At 27.6% G+C, this 20,376-nt stretch overlaps 2 protein-coding genes across 7 annotated transcripts in view; one reads left to right on the plus strand and one right to left on the minus strand.

Moving 5' to 3' along the window:
* Positions 1–916: 916 nt before the first annotated feature.
* On the minus strand, positions 917–5,885 carry LOC119661861. 4 transcript variants are annotated; one of them, XR_005250624.1, is made up of 6 exons: positions 5,796–5,838; positions 5,679–5,734; positions 4,145–4,645; positions 3,918–4,088; positions 1,088–1,912; positions 917–1,004 (listed from the first exon to the last, which is right to left on the minus strand). XR_005250624.1 is itself a non-coding variant. In XM_038071366.1 (5 exons), the coding sequence occupies exons 1-4, from the start codon at positions 5,714–5,716 to the stop codon at positions 1,141–1,143; spliced, it is 1,482 nt and encodes a 493-aa protein (XP_037927294.1). In that variant the 5' UTR covers positions 5,717–5,814; the 3' UTR covers positions 917–1,004; positions 1,103–1,140. The 4 variants fall into 4 exon arrangements, 1 of the variants encoding a protein (XP_037927294.1); XR_005250625.1 differs by lacking the exons at positions 5,679–5,734; positions 5,796–5,838 and adding an exon at positions 5,844–5,885; XR_005250623.1 differs by having other exon boundaries at positions 5,679–5,813.
* A 4,968-nt stretch (positions 5,886–10,853) lies between these two features.
* LOC119689674 (ras-related protein Rab-5A) overlaps positions 10,854–20,376 on the plus strand; it is a 28,775-nt gene continuing 19,252 nt past the window's right edge. Inside the window, exon 1 of one of the 3 annotated variants that reach the window (XM_038104553.1) lies at positions 10,854–11,342. The gene's annotated coding sequence lies outside the window, so the exon portion shown is untranslated. The remainder of the gene's footprint in view (positions 11,343–20,376) is intronic. The other 2 variants (XM_038104556.1, XM_038104555.1) reach the window with 2 other exon arrangements.

Here is a 20,376-nt window from a genome sequence, read left to right on the forward strand (position 1 = left end):
ATGAAAGATATGTACATTATTTGCTTGTCGTGTCATTGTCAGTAAACGAGTCTAAAACCTCCAGTACGATTTTCATTGAATAGATTTAGATCTTATAAGGTTTATAAACTTATGTACAATGTTATAAACTGTGTACAATCGGGCGCTATAATAATAATATATTACTTTTATAATTGATTTAATTTGGGAAAACATTCTTAAGCTGTGAAGACTGTTTTAAATCACCTTTCGTATAATTTATAAACCTTTCCGGGTGTTTATATATAGCCTTGGTGAAAATAAATATTAAACAATTTTTATTTCACTGTTTTAATTATATATTCTTGTATTGAAAAAAGTTTAGATATAAGTAGAATATAACTAACTATAGCTAGGGTACTTGGGTTTCCCGATTGTAATGTATTCACATGTATAAATTAAATATTACTACGTTTGTTTTTTTTTAGTAACAACTACCGATGGTAGTGATAAAATTAAAAACAAAACTTAATAAAAAAATTATGTTTTTTAATTAAAACTTTGGTCTTAAGCCCAAAAAAATTGTAATAATTTAAATTAATAGATGATAAACAACAATTAAAAAAAATCGAATAATAACTTAGTTGTATTAATAACATGAATAAATTAAATATTTACATATACTGAATAAATCGATTATACATATGTATTTATTATATATTATTATTTAATTACTTTTTTAAATTTGTTTTTATGGTAAAATATATATATATATATTATATATATATATTTAATATAAATGCAATAATAAATAAAAAAAATATTGCTGTAGTTTACCAGCTATATATAGCTTTGTTGGTAATACATTAATTTATTGATTTATATATAGATATATATATATATATATGTATATAAATAAAAATTTTAATTCTGCATATTTTGACCCATATAAGTACACTTGATTTGTAAATATTTATATATCCAGCAATTGATTCATATATCTATAGTGGCTTTTTCATTTTTGATTTCATGATTTCTTTTCCTGTCTATAAAAAATATTTCAATATATCACTGATGTTGTTAATATTATAAAATTAATATTTTCAACAGTTGTAATTTTTTTATTTACCAACAAGAAACACACATATATATATAGTCCCGTATATCCTTCATATATCAGTTTTATGTTACTTTCTTTTGTATTATTTGCTTCATCATTTCAAAGACCTCTCCTACAGATAACATATTATTCTTTGACTTGTATTTTATTAATGTTTTCTCCCATAATCTATCAAAGTTGGTATTTATGGTTGTTGAGAAAATCTCCCGTATCTCTGCCTTCGATCTAGGTTTTACAAAGTCATCTGGAGTCAATCCGTGACGCGCACATAAGCCATCGTGAATTAAGTGTTGTACTGTATTCTTATAAGGGCTTACATTGTGTTTCTCATCAGTGCTGCTTAAAGTTTTTTTACTTAGATCCTTACACATTTCCCTATATACACTGTCTATCAAATATTCATCTGTTTCCAATTTTTCAATTGGTTTACCAAAGGGTATTGCGATTTTGCCGGTAACAAAATTAAAAAAACCATAAATATTAACACATTGAACATTATTAATCATTTTTAATATATCGAAATGTTCCAGAGCCAACATAAGTCTATCAATATTAATGCACAGTTTTTCCCTAGTTGATATATCTTGTAATTTCTTTAATGTGATATAACCCGTTTGCTCTATATCACTTTTAATAAGTGCTGCTTTGAAATCCGATATATCAATGTGGTACTTCCTAGCTAGAAACAGTCTTATATGATGTGCATATTGTACTGCATCACTTAGTTTTTTGTTTCTCTGTTCTGGACTTTTATGATCAAATACAGTTTTGACATCAGCCGCTTTTACTATTGGTTGCAGGCCAAAAACTTTTTGATGATCACCGGTTTCTATTCTGTTTGAGAATTACAAAGAAATTAGCATTAATATATATGGGATAGTAATACTATGTTAATTTATTCAAGATACAATTATATATGTATAACATATTGCATTTCAGTTATTTATATGGTATACATTTTTGTAGGTATAAAAATTTCCATTATCTATATGGGAAAGGTTAAAAAATTTTTGCCAATATACACAATAAGTTGCCCATATACAATCTTTTCCCATATACAATACACAAATAGCTTATCAAAATTAATAGACTCCTTCTTCTCCATTCAATCCATTGTATTACATCTTCATATCTTAAAAAACTATTACAAAGGGGAACGTCATTTGTGACGTAAACTACGTAGTACTTACTCGAAGTACTCTTCAAAAAGAAGCAACAAGAACTGGTCTGGTCTAACTAAAGTCGGGATTTAGCAACATTGTAAGAATTTATTTAATACAAACGATAACATCTATTTCAAAAGGTAATTACATATAACAAATGTTGTCCATTTATTGCTCTACAGCGGATACAAATCGGAGTTAAATTGATCTGCAGCTCCATTTGCATGTGATAGCAAGGTTCACAAACAAATTGATACAGATTTTACTTATTTCTATACTTTAGTTATGTTATATCCATTACAACTCAGAATGAAGTATTTATCCTTATTGGTTACACTAAAGACTTCTCTAATTTAGAAAGCGGAATGTGCTTATTATTTGCTAAACTATACTAATTTGTTCACCTACCTCAATTTCCCATTGATCTGCTTAATAATACGAGGAACAAAATCGTGTACGTCTCTCGTGAAATCCTGCTCTGCAATCATGGAATTTATTTTTACGGTGTTTTCGATTGGTAAATCTATATTTAATCTAAATTTACTCTCAAGTTGTCACGTTCTGTTGCCCAATCTAACGTTTTTACAATAATCTAACATTTCTGCGGCCATATGCTACTCCTAGGAATTAAAAGAATTTATATTTATATGTGATATATAATACATTTTTATACTTTTGTCAGTGGGCAAAAGACATATCTATTTTCATAAATAGATATTGCAAATCAGTTTACTTATCATATCATATAAAACTGTTGTTAATTTCAGGGTAATCTTGCTACTCTGTTATAATATATAGAGTGTTATAAATTGATCTCAAGTCATATAAATTTGAATAAGTTACACTAGATCTACCGATCGAAAACGACAAAAGTCAATGATTACTATATAACAAGAACATCTTTCTTTCCTCCTTGTCACCAATTTTAGTTTAGATATAACTCTAGTCTAATAAATTTTGAGCGGGCTAATTGGTCATTTAAACAAAAACTATAATTTATTATTTATATATCCTATTATATTGAAATAGTAATTCAATCAAACATAATTTGTTTACGATAATTTATTTATAATTTGTTCCACGAACTACTTATAGTAAAACTGAAGTAAAACACAAGTAAAGTAAAAACTGAAAGCGTAACAAAAATAAAATGCCAAATTATGCTCTTTTCACAAATTTTCATGGAGCAGTTTTATATAGTCTGGTGAGTACATCAGTTACGCTCTCTCAGATGCTCTTATTTACTCGAAAATTTGCTGGTAGAACACACTTGTGTATACACAGAGTTACTTAAAGTTACTACGATAACATGCTGTTATCTAAATAGTACGCCTTCTATAACTGTTATAGAAGGCAGATAAGCCTTATATCTGCCTTTCCCTTGATTACCATTCCAAAACAATAAAATTTAATGTGCGAGAGTATATGTTTCTTAACAGATAATATTGAAAAAGAGATTAGCGCGGCTAACTCTTTGAAAATCAACGTAGACTAATCTTCGGCTATGTTAACTTATAATGACTGCAGGGAAGCTAGTACTTAACCTCCTGTCAACTATTTTGCTAATGTCATAGACGCATTAATTTTATGTTCAGGTATTGAATAGAACCATCACCATTTTCTTACCAAAAAAACCCCGTAAATTTCAGCTACTCATTGTACGCATATATACTTACTTATTTTGTCTGATACCAGCAACTCCAAATTTTTTTGTTAGTTCATCTTTCTGTCGCTTGGTGATAATAGTTACCTTATCTTCAGTATCTAAGATTCTTTGCACCTTAGTCATATCCAAGTAATCGGAGGTCATTCCAAAACTATTATTAAGGTCGAATGGTTTTATATAGCTAGAAAAGGGCGTAATAATTATTTAAAGATCAAGAACTATTATAAATAGACTTACCCTCTCTTAATTTTTTCTGCTGGTAAATAGTGCTTATGACTTTTAAGATATTTTGGATGAGATATTTTGCTATCACGAATTATTTCCTTTCTTGTTTTGTTATCTAAAATCGAGTGCGATCCTGAAGGATGTACGCTATATTTCCTACCATAAGTATGACTATAGTTATTGAAACTATCTGGTTTTGCTTTGGTAGCTTTTATGCATCCAATTTGACCTTTCTTAGAATACAATTCTTCAAGAAATCTTTCACGAAATTTTAAGAAACGTCCCTTCCTTGTTTCTGTCGAAAAATGTTCAGTTAGGTTGTCATTAGGAGAACACATAGTGGCAGCTGAAGGGTAAACTATTTTTGGTTGTATAAGCGCACTTTTAGCATACTCCGCTGATTCTATAACATCATACAATTCCATAATTTCGTTCATGTACGATTCTTCTCTCTTCACGAGGCCAGCAGCAGGCCTCTCATTTGCCTTTTTATCACACATCCTTGAGATTTTCCTAAAACAATTGCATGAAAAATTGACTTAAAATTTTGTAATAATCTATTTTAAAAGAAAAAAGCTAACAATAACATATCTAAATGAAATATATTCCAAAACTTGAATGGCTATGAATATTATTTTTACAGACAAAATTGTCAAAGTGATATCGAATTGCAAAATTTAATTACAACTATGTTTTTGGATTGGTCTACTTATAAAAGAATCTTTTATATAAAAATCATTGCAATTGCAATTTCAAGAAGGGGGAGAGGGGAGAAAAATTGTAATCCATCAAAGATCAATGCCACCTTAATGACGTAGTTATATTTATATATGGTTTAACCGTCCGTCCGTCCTTTTGCTGGTAATTAACATACAAATAGCAGTAAAAAACCAACGGTAAATAATGGTACAGATATATAAACATAGCTCAGCTGAAGGTCTCAGCAGCCAGAGCTATATCTATACATGCTATTATTAGTTTTATAAACTAAACGATCATTATTAATAAATAAATAAACATAAAGCCCATTTACATCTACTTTTATGTGGAAGGATTAGAAAGTCGACCATTTTAATAAAAAAACGTAACGTGCAACTTTAACTGAACAGCTGCACTATATGAATCCCATTGGCATAACCGGCATGTTGAGAAACATACAGAGGCTTGATATTTAGACACTACACTCATATAAGCCAGAAATGAGGATTATTATTAATTGAGATAGATTTCTATCAACGAATTGGGTGAAATTTCAGTATTAACTACAAAAATGTATTATGAATAAACTCTGCGGCTGGGATCTTGACAGGTGTACTTGTGGTGGATTTGAAGATGCAGATGAGCTGTGCCTTCACAAGATAGGGTGCAAGGTATTGTGGACATATGTAGTTAAAGTTAGATCTCAAAGGAAAATATAACTAAAAGTGTATCGGGTGGCGTGGAGTCATAAACCACAATCAAATATTTCCGGCAAGTTTTGAGAGTTACTAGTTGTCGTTAATAATATTAGTTGTAGAGTAAACCTTCTTATTGATGTAATGTTTACCGTTGGGCTTGGTTTCGTAGTTGATGAATTTTTCCCATAGATTGGTGGATTCTTCCCTGCTTAATATCAAAAATTTAAACTTTAGTATCAGGACAATTGCAGTTGTAAAAAATTTACATTAAAATGTCTAAATGTCACATAGTAGAAATGTCAAATAATATAAACCTGTAGTACATATTTTTTTATAACACTTATTTTCTCTCATCCTTTCCTTTAAAAAAAAAAAATAATAATAATAATGTGTTCTTTTTGCTTTAACTAGAAACGCGGAAATAGGTTACTTCAACATTACAGAAAAATATTGGTGAAATTAACCATAAATATTCACCACACATTATCTCGAAAAGTTGATAATAATAAGTTAGAACTTCTAAACATTTTTTTAATTTTAAAAAAAATTAAATTTTTTTAATTTTTTTCATTAATCCATCTTTTATGTAAAAATCCTTATTTCCTTGTGCAAACTACATTTAATACCGATTTTAAGCCCAAGACTGTGTTTATATTTACAGATAAATTAATTTGATAAGGTCTCAGTTGTTGAACCCCTATTTTTATTTAATTAATTTATTTATAAATCGTTATTTTTTCCAGATTTCATATATGAATTTTTCTAGCCTGAATTTCCAATACAAATTAAGGAAAGGTGAATATGTAATTTACATGGGATCCGTTACGATCTCGTAATACGGCGTTTACATTGTGTTATTAAAATTAGATTAAAGCAATAATCAACATTAAAGTACTAATCTCGTTGTTTGATCGCAGATTTTCCATACAAAAGTTAATCTTTATTTAGTGGAGATTAATGGATAATCTCCTTAGAAATTGTGATTATTTTACTGTGCAACTCTGCAAATAGCTTCATATCGTAAATTTTTGTACGATCTTAGAAGAATTGGAGAATAAATCTCAAAATCTATTCAAAACAAACATTGAAAATGCCGAAGTGGGTATATTTTATGAGTATATAAATTTGTTTAATAATAGTTTTGTACATAATTGTAATTAAAATTTATTATAAAACTATTTATTAAATTTATATTATAATTTTTTTGTACAAAATAATAATTAAATGGCATATTTACTAAAAATTTATCAAAGACACGAAACAAAACACAAGAGAAACGTCAAAAATAATCTGCAATGTATAGTGTAAACGGTGGAGATTAAAAATATGGATTAACTTAATCTCGTTCTTTTAATCTCAATGTAAACGTAGCACAATGGGTACATAGACAGATTACTGAGTCAACAAAGAATAAGTTTAGAAGAAATGTATTGTGTTCACATAAATTTTTTGGCGAATTGGGATATATGTATGTCACACTCAATAAAATTTGTCAATTATTATTATATAACTAATTATTTTCATATCACTGGCAGATTTTTCGTTATTTAATAAAAGACTTAAGTAATGTAGTCATTTATAACAATTTTTTTTTTACAACAATAACAATTTACATATTATTTAAGACGTTTTGAAAAATACATACATAGATGGTAGGAAAGATCTTAAATATATATATCGTACTACTGTGTGTGTATGTGTGTCGTATGATATTTACTTATATCGAATATATGGAATCTGTTTTCAATTGCAAATAACCGATGACAACTCAAAATTATTCATTAACATTTCTTCAAATGTTTCATAAAAATACATAGTGCTTTCTTATATATCTCTCAAGAATGTGAATATATAATTTTTTATAAAAATCTATGTACAATGAACTATATCATCCTACTATAAATATATTTTTTATTTATTATTTGTAAATACAATCTATAAACTCAGTATTACAAATGGATATAAAATAAACACCGCTGAAGATTAAATTCCAACAAAATGAGTTTGGTGAATCGTATTTTGGGTTCTATTTGGCAGATCCGACGTAGGTAATTTTCTTAGTCGACGTAAATGATTGAAATCTAATAACAGTAGTGAGTTCGTGTGTTAGTGAGTTCGGGTGATTTAATAGCCTTGTTCGGTAGTTTCTGCTGACCGTTTGTATTGTTTCAAACACTGATGGGACATAGAGATCAAGCTGTAAAGTACTATTCGTGACATACCATGGAGTAGCAGCACATAAACGAAGAATTTTTTATTCAAATCTCTGTAATATCGCTATATTAGATTTCACAGCTGTTCTCCAGATCGAGATACCATAAGTCCAAATTGGTTTTAAAATAACTTTATATGGAAGTAATATATTGTTTAATGATTGCTTTGAATTTTGGCAAAGAAGCCAGTAAATAGAGTGCATTTTCAGACCCAGTTTCGTAAATATATGGTGTTTTCAGGTGAGACGCCGATTAAGATCTTTCGTAAAATGGTAAAATAAAGTATAAGCAAGCGAAAATTCCAAAGTGTGATGTGTGGTTTTGAACCAAAATATTAGTTCTGTTCCCGTACTTTTTAAGTAAAAGTCAAGCAAAGCTAAAACTCAGAATAGATTCTTATATCCTCTTTAAAAAAGAAATACTTTCAAATAAAAATCTTGTGTTTCATATAAGATAAATACACGTGTATATAGCAAGAATAAAGAAACAAGGATATTCAAACATGTATTTTGTATTTATATAAATCTTAATAATTAATCATTAATTATTATTATCTAAATTATTAGCAATAGATTTATTTAATTCATATTTGATAGTATGAAGAATAATGATTATATTTGTTTTATTTATGTAAATATTATTTATTTTATATAACAGTATGTGTGGAATATTTTACAGCGTATTTTACATATGCTAAAGAATCAGAGCACTTACTAGTTACTCTAAAGCTTGTAGTATTGTGGAAGATAAGAGCTTAAATTGGATTGATGATGACTAAGATTTTCGTTGTATACATATAATTCATTGATTTTCTATTATATTTCGTAATATCACTGTTTAAATAAATTTTTTTTTGTGGGTCAATATTAAAAAAAAAATTAAACATTCTTTTGTGTATTATTAATAAACTTAAAGTAATCCCAACTTATAACAGATTTAATTAAATTAGAAAGTATTTCACCTGTTATGTGGACTTATTCCACATATTTACCAAATTATGTTTCGTCTTACTTTGTATCAAGACAAATAAAAGACAAAGCGCAATATCACAGTTTTCTTTTAGAAATTTGCCCTACACACAAAGTAACGCTTCCTGTTTACACTATTTGAAATGCATTGAAGCTAACTTACTGTTTATGTTGATTCAGCTACGATCACTGTAGTCAAACTGCACACAGTATTCTTTGTTTTCTTTATGAACAATGTTGCGCTTATGGTTCCTCCTATAGGAATCAACTTATATACGAGAAACACCACCGCACTTATCTTAAGAATGCAAATCTCAGCATAATTGATTTGGTTTAGTTAGCTTTTGCTTGATTCTTTAAATTTAGTTCGAGTCAAGCCAACTAACATCGTGGTTTAAGTTCTTAATGTATAACACACCATATAAATTTTACATCATAACGATAAAAACGTTTTTTAATGCTCATACTCATATTTATAATGCAAATCAGCTGTTTTTCTACTTTACTCAAATTTTATTTGGCTAAATTTTGCTGGTAAAATTTTAGTAAATTTTGTACAGCACGAAATGACAACTTGTTCTCACAAAATCTCTTATACTGGAGTCACACAAAAGTTTTGTATTTAATTTTAGCTGTCATGTTTGTTATTTTAGCTGTCACTTGTTGCTGTAAATACAAAATAAAAGTTTTTGACATCTAAAATAACAAACAAAACTCTCGTATGAATCCAATATTACTTTTCTTGATTTTGGGAGCGGGTGTAGTAAAATTCAAAATACTTTTTACTTGTAATTTGCTTTAAGTACATACACAAACAAAAATTATGAGCGTGGATATTTTTGTATTTTTATTATGAAATATTGTGCCAAATAATGTTTACAAAAAACTTCTGGTTAAGAACTATAATTATATTCGTGAATTGGAATTGTACAATATTACTAAAGGTACTCATAAACTCAAATTTGCTTAAATTTAAATATTTGTGTCAATGATTTTGAAAATTTTCATTGGTAAATCAGCTGTTCTGTTACCCAGTTGCACTTTAATGTAAATAAAAATAATGCCGAAAGTGAATGGAGCAATTTTTTATTAAATCAATTATATAAATATATCAGATTATTTACTTAAGTCTTATTTAACATATACATAATATACAGTTTATACATTTATACGTAATTGTGTTACATATTGGTATAAAAGTTATTAAATAATATTGTTGATTCTGCTTTTCGATTTCTGTTGAAAAATGTTGAGAGCAACGCTAATGCGATAGAAAATTTGATTTAAATAAAATACAACGTGTTCATACTATCGTATTTAACTTATTTCACAATTAGTTCGATAAATGTATAGAATTAGATTTTGTAACATTCTAATTTATATGTTTTTTAGTTTTAACTTATGAAATTCTGCTTATTAAAATCTTCATGAAAAAGAAAATTGACTTTAAGTCTTTTTTATACTTGTGAAATGTTTTGTAAAGTGGTGAGTTTAACAATTTATGACCTTTAGATCTAGCAAAACATTGCTTTGAGAAAAGTGTTAAAAGTTCCATGGGATGTAAGAAACAATGAAATCCATAATGACGAAAGCATTTTTTAATTAAATAGTATATTTTAATAATATGAAATCAATTTAATTCTCAATTCTAAGTTTTTTATTGTTTTCATTGTGTTTTTTATTTTTCATTGTGCATATATCATGAAAAAAATCGTATTAAAATTGAGATATATTTATATGTATTGGTTTATATTATTGAATACAAATTTATTTATTTTAAAATTGCTCTTAAAATTGTTTTTTTTTTATATTATGTATGGAATTGTATTATAATTTGTCGAATAATCTTTTTAATATTATATATATAGACTGGCAGTACTGTGCATATATTAAATTTTTAAATATATTTTTCTCACTCTAACTCGTGTAAGTTAAAAGCAGAGTAACTGCGTTGTTGCCAATTATACACAATTAATGTAAGTAAAAAATTGATTAATAAAATTTCTTGTTGAACGTATAGTTTTACATTTAATGTAAAACCAATTTTTAAAATATTTTTATAAGTTGTTAGAAAAAACAGCTCTGTCATTGTGAGTACAAATTCGTGACTTAACTTTTAAGATGATTCCATATCAATTAGTCGTCGGCTTACATTGTTTTGATTCAGTATAAATCAGTACTTCGCCTTCGCTCATTGTTGTCGTTCGCTGAGTTAGTGTCGTGGAAGCAGCGGACGAAATATTTTACAATTGTGTTTTTTGCGAACATTTCCTTTATTTTTTTTCAAAATATACTGTTTTTGGATAAATAAAAAAGTAAATATTGAGTATATTTTAAAAAGTGTAAGAAATATTTAAAACAAAAAAAAATATTACCAGAAATTTGTTTTAAAAGCGAAATAAAAAAAGGTGAAGCTTTATTTTCAAAGTTAAGCATATAATTAGTTGTGAAGAAATTTTGGTTTTTTTTATCTACCATCATCAGTTCAGTCATCAAATCAACGAAAACGTTGATTGTGTTCAAGGGGAAGAGAAAATTTTTAATAATTACATGCACAAGTGCAAATGAGTGCGCTATAAACTATTTTGTGCAAGTTATCATATGGGTGCGTTTATATTTGCCGTATGTTAGAGTGAGTAAGCAAAATAAATTAAATTTCCTATTATGAGTTCGTATTTGTGAAACAATGACGTTTTGCAGTATTTAAAAAAACAGCAGTGCTGTCAAGTGGTAAAAGTGCATTTTTGCTTATTTTTTTTATTTTGTTTTTGTTAAAAATATAGTTTAAATCAAAAAGAGCAAGTTCGAAATTTATTAATTAAAGTGACAATTTGAAATGGGTATTATGTATATATGTAAGAAAATTTAGATGTTATGCATTTTTTATAATAGTTGTAAGTGTGTGTAAAAAATTTAATTTAATTTTGTGGTGATTTTACAATTTTATGTTTTTGCTTTGCCTTTGCCTTTGCCTTTGAGATTTATACGTTTTTGTTTAATTCAATTTATAAGTTTGCTATAAAGGATTACAATAATATTAGGTATATAGTCATTTACTTGGCTTGGATTAGTTATAATATGTGTTAAAATATTTATTGTCTCAATACAAATAAAAATTATTTAAGATATTCGTTTGCTTTTGTTAAAGTGTAAAAATTTTATTTTGCGTCGTAAATTTTCCACTTAAATTTTGAAATTGTGTTTTTTTTTTTTTGAACTTTTCTTTTCTAAACATAATTATCATTAGATTTTGTAATTTTCACATTAACATTAACAAACGCAACGGAACCAAATAAGAATTACATGATTAAAAAGTACGTAAAAAGTGAAATTAGAATTTTTAAGAAAGTTCCGTTGTAATTGGTGGTCAAAAAATAAGTGACCGTTTTTTGTAAATAAAACCAAACTGCATGTGTAACAAAACATGCGTAACGTCCTAACTTGCAGTCATGTAGTGCCCGATTTTCATTCACTGTATACTTAATAAGACCAAATGACCATAGAAATCATTTAATTAGTTTCAATTATTTACTTTTTTTAAGAATACACAATATACTTTCATAGAAAATTTAAATTCAATACAAATAAAGCAATTACATAGCTCTGTAACTCTACTTCTTCTTAATGTTATGGGGAGTGTAAATAATTGAATAATTTATTTAAATATATATATGTACACATTAACCGGCATTTTTGAATGCTTTAGAGATAATTTTATCTTCATTCCAATGGGCCGGCCCTATGGTTACAGCTGTACCTAACGAAGAGATTCTGTTTAAACGTGAGTTTCGCACCTTCAAGTCCGTTGTGCGTGCTGTCGAAGCAGGTGGGTTCACCGTATATGTACGGGTACCACTTGGAGACTGTAATTCCATCGTGTTTAGATTCATGTTTTATTTCCAAAAGATAGTTAATGAAGGGAGCAAAGCCCTGATAATGTGTTACAAGCGCAATGTAAGCTTTGCACGCAGTGACAGGGCACATTTAAAAAGACCGCACATAACCTGGCGAACAGACGCTCATTATGAGTACCGACGCTACATTGTGAACTGCGCTTAGTTTCATTACTTCTCATTAGACCTAACCATGTTACCGCCGGCATCGCTCCAAGATTCTACGCAATTACTGAGCCTCTTCACCACGTCACCTCCTCCAGATACCAAGGAGGTTACAGTTAGAGACAGTTTAAGTGACTTTAAATAATTGTTGGTGTTCACAGTGCATACGACAACAGTTGATCTTATAGAATGTGTAGAGTATGCAAATGACATACATTAAGCTTATTCTTTGGTTCAACATATGTAAACTAATCGTGTATTACATTTTTTTTTCTTAATATTAACTGATATAAATAGCGTCGAACAGAAGCCTAACCCGATCGAATTTTCTATCTCTCTCTCTATTTCTAAAATTTCAGACATTCACATCAACTTCAAACTCCAAAGGATCAATCTTGATCAACGTGTTTCTACTACACCATATGAAGTTATTGTTGTACCTATGTGAACAAGCAGACTATATGTTGTTCTTGTGTTGTCCCTTTTAGGGATTTTGTACAGCACTTGGTCGTCGAACTCGACGAGTGGCTACGAACTCGACGAGACCACATCATATGTTGAGAAAGTTTGCTTCTCTAAATAATCCGGCATTAGATATAACAATAACTATTAATAAAACTAATACTTTTTATTTTAATGATGAATGATAATGAGGTTACTCTATAAAGCGCAAAACCTTGCCTAATGTTTTTATTTTTTCTTGTTCAGCGTTATAATCATTAGTAAAATTAAGACTTAGTAAGCTTGATATTAATATTTTTGAAGACAGATTAATGTTCTTTTTTTATTACATTAGTGTTTTGAGTAGTAAAAGATTTTTTAATGTTACTAAAAAATGGGAATCACATCTCTAGCTAGTTTTAAACCTCTTAGAATATATTTATTACTAAAATTTGTTACTTAAAATTTGTATCTAACAGATTATACTTTATTATTATATTATTCTTTTTAATGCTACATAAAAAATTTAAAAGGTTAAATAACAACATTCTATAGCTTCTTAAAAAAATTATGATGTGTTCTTTTTTTAAAGTGTACGGTAGATTTACCTCTTTCCGCACTTTTTTCTCTGACATTCTCAACCTTAATATCCCTGTCATGCTAGTTTTGTTGTTTTTATATGCTCTAGGTCCCACTAAGTTATGATAATAACAACAGATCCAGGGGCGATTACTGTTTGATAAAGTCTAAATTCTGGATTCTGTATGAATAGAGCCCCGTAGACTGTTATGTTTGTTGGCGTTATATAATCTTGCTAACATTTTATTGTTCCAGTTTATACTTGATCTCATATATGTGAAGTGAATATTGATGTAAGCTAGCTTTGTACAGCTACCTTAAATTTTGTAGTCTCAATAGCAGTTTACTATTTCTAAGTCACACCTTAAAAGTTAATTCTGGAATCGGCAGCTAGTTTAAGCTAGGATTCACAAGTATTTTTTTGGCTTATTTAATTAATAAATGATCAGTTTGAGTAAAATATATAAATAAAGAAATATGCATATATATAATATACATGCATATATAAATATAATTTATTAGAACAATGTGTTATTAAGGAATAAGACACAGTATTTTAAAACCGAACAAAAATCTTTTTCTGAAATTAACTTTTGAAGATCGTTCTGATAACTAGAAATATGTTTACAACAGTAATAATTCAATCCGTATAAATTGAATTAACAATGTGAATAGCCTTTAAATCAACTTGTAACAACTTAATCCTATTTTTGTAGATATTTTCAGTTGAGAAATATTTACAGCAGAATTTTATAAACAAATGCAGAGTATTATATTTTTAGTTAAAAAGTTATAAAGTAAAAGTTCTATATATATATATATAATTTAACTTATTTGGGTTGAAAGTCGGCATATACAAAGATTTACTGTAAGATATAGTTATCCTACATATAGTCAGATTATAGTCAGCTACTGAAACATATCGAATTAAAAGCATACATAAATGAAGAAATTTATACATATCGATAAAAATATTGATATTTTAAGTGTTGCCAACATTATTAAAATAATTAAGCTATAGTGATCTGTAAACTCGTACACATACATGAACCACACATATTAGAAGGCTTGTCCACCAAAAGTGCTAATTTGGTTCGCATTTCAAGTGCTCCGTGTTATGCGCTACAATAAAGCAAATTATCAATAGGGATATGCTGACATGCTTGGTAACTTGTTAAACTATAACGTTACCTAGTTAACGAATTATGAGCCAACAGATAAGATGGTTTTTTTTTTTGGTATTCGGTACACATCAGCTGATTCTTATTATTGTTGCACAGAATTTAAATTTTTTTCCACATTTTTTCGTTAATTTTATGTTTTTATCAGAGTTCGTATTTGCGTACCCATGAGCGGATCATTTTGGCTCATTCGGATCACGGCTCATGAGCCAGCAAAAAACTCTTTTTATACGATGGATCACGCTCACGAGCGAGCCCAACTACAGAGCTCACGCTCACGAGCAAGAGCCGCCATTAAGTTATAAATGGGCTCACGCTTGTGAGCAAGAGTATGAGCTGCGGCTCATGAGATCTCATGCGCCCAATTTAAGATTTTATTATTTTTTTTTTTATTGTGAAAACATGTCATTAAAAAAGATTTAAAATATTAATAATCATGAACTAACTATAATATGGAAATAATCAAAGTTCTTAAAACAAACAATAAATATATTTGTATTGTTTGTTTGTGTTTCAAATTCAAATTATTATTTCATTATATTGTTCTAATATAAATAATAATAAGCTAAATTAATTTCAAATTATATATTTTCACATATAACGTTTATAAAAATAAATAAAGCAAATAAACTAATAAATCGCTTTTTATTAAACAGTTAAGCTCGTGAGCTCTCGACTCGTGAGACCTCATGAGCAGCTCTTCAATATGAGCAACTTGAAGGCTCACGATGGTGAGCAGCTCTTCAATATGAGCCAATTTTGGGCTCACGCTCCTGAGCCAATTTTGGGCTCACATAAGAATTGGCTCTTGCTCATGAGTGAGCAAATACGAACCCTGGTTTTTATATACAACAAAATCAGTTTTTAGGGTCTTGTGAATTTATAATTTTCTCAAGAAAGCGTTCAAAAGGAGCATTCTTCTGACGTTTGTCATTTTATCACTACCGATTAATACCGAGCAACTTGTGGATACTCTTAAAGGGATCGGTGCGCTTTATTAGCGCTGGGGTGTTACAGTAGGTTTTCACTAAGGCAATTAACTTGATAATTGTGTAGCAATTAATGCCGTTTTTTGAGGTTTTATAATTGTGTGTGTAAACACAGTATTAAATTCTCTTAAAAATTGCGTTTTTACCACTGTATGATCATAATTTTTTAAAATATCAATTACCAAAAATTGGTTTACCTCTTCTCGCAGTGTATTGCTGTTTTTTTTCTCTCACATGTCACTTAATATTATAATAACACTGCGCAACAATATTTATGTTGCTTATATTATTTACTGCAAATACTAAAGTCAGTATTAAAAAAAAAAATTAGAAAAAAAAAATGCTACCAAATTGCCGCACTTGTTGACTGTATTGTTTTTTTTTTTGTTTTTTATTTTTTTTTTTTTGCGTGTATGCTTTGTTGCTTATATTCTGAATCGTGTTTATTCTGTTGCTCTTTGTCTTGCAGTGACGCATCTTGTCAGCTGTTAGGGTTTAAATTAAATTAAGTTAAATTGTTCAAATGTCGCCCGCCTTTCAGAATAAAGAAAATAAAATAAAAAGAAAAGTTAATGCGGTACCTGTTGTTGTTGTTGCTTTTTTTTTTTTTTTTTTTTTTTTTTTGTTTTAACTACTGCTGCTAGGCTACTGGAACACCTTTTGTTTGTTATCATCCATTAACCACCGAAAAAATTTACTTTTTAAAAAGCTGACGTCGTGTTTTTCTATGATTCATAAAAAGTTATCAAATTTTAACTATTTTACGTCGTTTGTTATGCATTATTTCTTATTATTTATTTATAAAAAAAAAATATTTTCAATATTTGAAACACTTGAATGCAAAAAAAGCTATTAATTTGGTTTCACATTACATCAAAGTATTTATTTGTTTAATTACTTTTTGTTTTTATTTATATTTAAGTGTTCAGTTAATAAATTTCAATAATAAATAAAATTCCATAGTCTAAGCAACTGCTTTAGAATTAGTTGATAGATTGATATCTTGAATTTTATTAGAGGCCGTAAAACATAGATTTTCGTTTGAAAATAGTTTATTATACTGACGTGATTCTAGAGCAGTGTACCTTAACCTAAAAAAAAATTAATGTGACCGGAAAAACATCCAATAGTTTTGCAAGGATCAATATCAAAAAATTGTTTTAAGAGACAATAAAAAAGGCTAAAACCAATAAAAAAAAAAATCGGTTGTGATTATACCACGCACTGGGGATTAATAAACATTATTCTAGAGTACATTGATACCAAGTTCATACACTCCTATTTCACTATATTTTATATTGTTTTCAAAAAAGTGTGGAGTACAAAAGATCTGTTAAGGTTTGGTTTAGGTACGATCGAGTCTACGTTCCGTTACTACTCGACGTTTCAGATAATTAAGCTTTTCTCTCCGCACTCAATTGGTATACAACACCAATGTTAAGATTGTGGTATTCTGCTGCAATTCTATTATAAGTTTTTATTATTTTCTTATTTAATAAAAATGAAAATAAAAATATTAATAATAATAAATTAAAATAAAATAACAATAGAGAAGTTTCGAACAGTAGTGAGCTACAACAACAAAAGTTATTGTTATATAATTTTTAATAAATTGAATTTTTGGCTGACCATACAGCTGTTTCGAGTATTGCCAAATACCCTTCATCAGTGGTGTTGGAAATATTTCTTGTATTTAATTATTCGTAAACAATTTTTTGAGACTGCAAGTACCAGGAATTAAATACTTTTTATTAAATACCCCATTTTCTGTTACAGTAAAAATAGTCACTTTTGTCATATTGACGCTGAAATCAAATTTATTATAAAATAAAATAATAAAATAAAATAAAAATAAAATAAAGTAATAAAATAAAATAATAAAATAAAATAATAAAATAAAATAAAATAATTATAAAATAAAATAAAATAATTATAAAATAAAATAAAATAATTATAAAATAAAATAAAATAATTATAATATAAAATAATAAAATAAAATAATAATAAAATAAAATAAAATAAAATAATAAAATAAAATAAAATAAAATAAAATTAAATTAAATAATAATAAAATATTATGTAGCAAGGAAATTTTAAATTTAATTGAATTATTGTGTTGATCATACAATTGTTTCGGATTTATTTACATCTAATAAATCTAAAATATTTGTATAAACAATAAATTTAAATTAATTTTAATAAAAATTGTCAAAGACGACGAGTCATTCTTCGTTAATAAAATTTTATTTATTTTTAAACGATTAAAACGACTGTTTTCGAAATATTTTTTGTTGTGATTACGATCGTGATTCACACATTAGATCCTTCCGGTGTCTCTATCTATGCTCTACTTGATTTGTCACATACTATATATATATATTTAATTTATACAATGTTGCAAAGCATAAACACTCAATTATTGTCTGCGATAAGAAAGTAACTCGTTAAATTTTGTTTTTTGTTTTTATTTAAAAAATTATATATTTTTATAAACTTTATGGTTTTAGTTATTACAACAAGCAACAAAATCAAAGAGCAATATTTTTATTTAATTATACAATGCATATAGGTATTATATACAATAATATGTTTTTCTTAATTATATTTCGATAAAGATAACAGGGTTTATTAAATTAAAATTATCTATTAAGATCTGAGAAAAGATCTAAAGAAAAAAACGTTTCTTGATATTTTTATATAATCTATTAAACTATTGAGATCACTATATAAATCAGCATTTTCAGTGTATTTTATTTCGGAAGCCTCGGTAATGTACTGTTAACCGGAGGAGTTCCATAGTTGATTTTAATAAGATCAATACGGTTTTAATATCTAATTGTATATAAGAGGTTTGTCATATATGGACAGTTTTAAGTTCTACCCAATAAGTTAATACATTTAAATTAATTTCAGATAACGCTCTCCGTTGTTCATCTTTATACATTCCATCTCCATTCGACTTTCAGCAATTTTTGACTATTAAACTATTTAGTATAAGTTTTCAAAATAATGATTTTAGAGTAAAAGAAAAATGTAAAATTTTCTTAATTGGGGTCGTGCTACAGGTTCCAACAATTGGATATTGCCTGAAATCACGTATAACGATTAGTTTTAGTTTCGATTAAGTGTACTTTGCAGAGAGTTTTCGACTAATAAAAGTAATAAAAGTTTTTTAGATTATAACCAAAACTTTATATAGCTGCTATATTAAAATCAAATCTTATCGCTACAACTTTTAATAATAACATTTGATTTTAGTTTAATTCAGCTTAATTTTATATGTTTAACAAGTAACTAAGTATGGTAAAATAATGTTAACAAATCCAAATATATTTTTGATAAGAATATGCATTTGAGGTAGAGAATGGGGGTTTCAGCAGTCTCTACCAGTGTTGATCTCACAGTGTTCTATTTGGAGATTTAATGTTTGCAAAGAAAGCCAGTAAAGTAAATAAAGCTTATCAAATCGGTTTTATTTTAAACTATAATGCAAAGTGTATTGCTAATAATAATAAATACTAAATATTATAACTTTTTGAAGGGAGTACATTAATATATCCAAAACTTCTCCATATAGAAACTTGTCCACTTATATGGTAGCTATTATTAAATTTTAACTAATTCGTTAATTTTTTTACGACTGATGTAAGATTTTTCCAAAATTTTAAAGTAAGACAATTAGAACCCAAGAATTTGTTTTTCTTTACATTATATTATTTTCGTTAAAAAATTTAGAAGAGTGGTTTTAAATTTCTTTGTGACAATCTTCATTAAATTGGACATTTTCTTCTATTTTTTAAATGTTCTCTACTTATTCCTATTTATTTGTACAATTCTTTTTTATAAATAATTATTATAATATTTTTCTATATATAAATATATACAATATTTATGGCAGTATATGACAGAGTTTGGGCAGAACACTTTAACGAAAGTTAATACTTGGGTGCATGGGTAGATTGTTAACTGTACATCTATGCTGGTTTAGAATGTTTTTTTTCCTGTATTGTGATCTTTATAGTGTTCAATGATTTGGTCATAATAATATCATTATGCATAATTTATAATTCTTTAACTTTCGAGAAAATTAGAATCTACTTTTGATTTTTATTTATTTTTATTCAAGTAATAGGCTATTGAAGCACCCCGACCTAAAAGATCTATTGTGCGCCTAAAGGCCCAACTAGGACAGTTTTAGACTATTTATAAATCTTGTAATTGCTGTGGACTTAATTTTACCTATTTGACTTGGGACTAATATCCCGCTTCCAAGGTAATGGAGTTTACGTCTTGCAACCGCTGGGCAGTTGCATAGAACATGTTCTGATGTTTCCTTCTCCTCATGACAGAGTCGGCAGGAGTCACTTTCTACCACACCTATAATTTTCATGTGGTAATCAAGTGTACAGTGTCCTGTA

Source organism: Teleopsis dalmanni, chromosome X (assembly GCF_002237135.1).
Source record: "Teleopsis dalmanni isolate 2A chromosome X, ASM223713v2, whole genome shotgun sequence".
In the NCBI taxonomy this organism is placed as follows: domain Eukaryota; kingdom Metazoa; phylum Arthropoda; class Insecta; order Diptera; family Diopsidae; genus Teleopsis; species Teleopsis dalmanni.

Coding starts and splice junctions, on each gene's coding strand:
- LOC119661861 (XM_038071366.1), bottom strand. CDS start 5,716: ATGGGAAAAATTCATCAACTACGAAACCAAGCCCAACG. Junction 4,646..5,678: donor CTACGAAACCAAGCCCAACG/GTAAACATTACA, acceptor CAATTGTTTTAG/GAAAATCTCAAGGATGTGTG. Junction 1,913..3,917: donor GCTGGTATCAGACAAAATAA/GTAAGTATATAT, acceptor ATTCTCAAACAG/AATAGAAACCGGTGATCATC.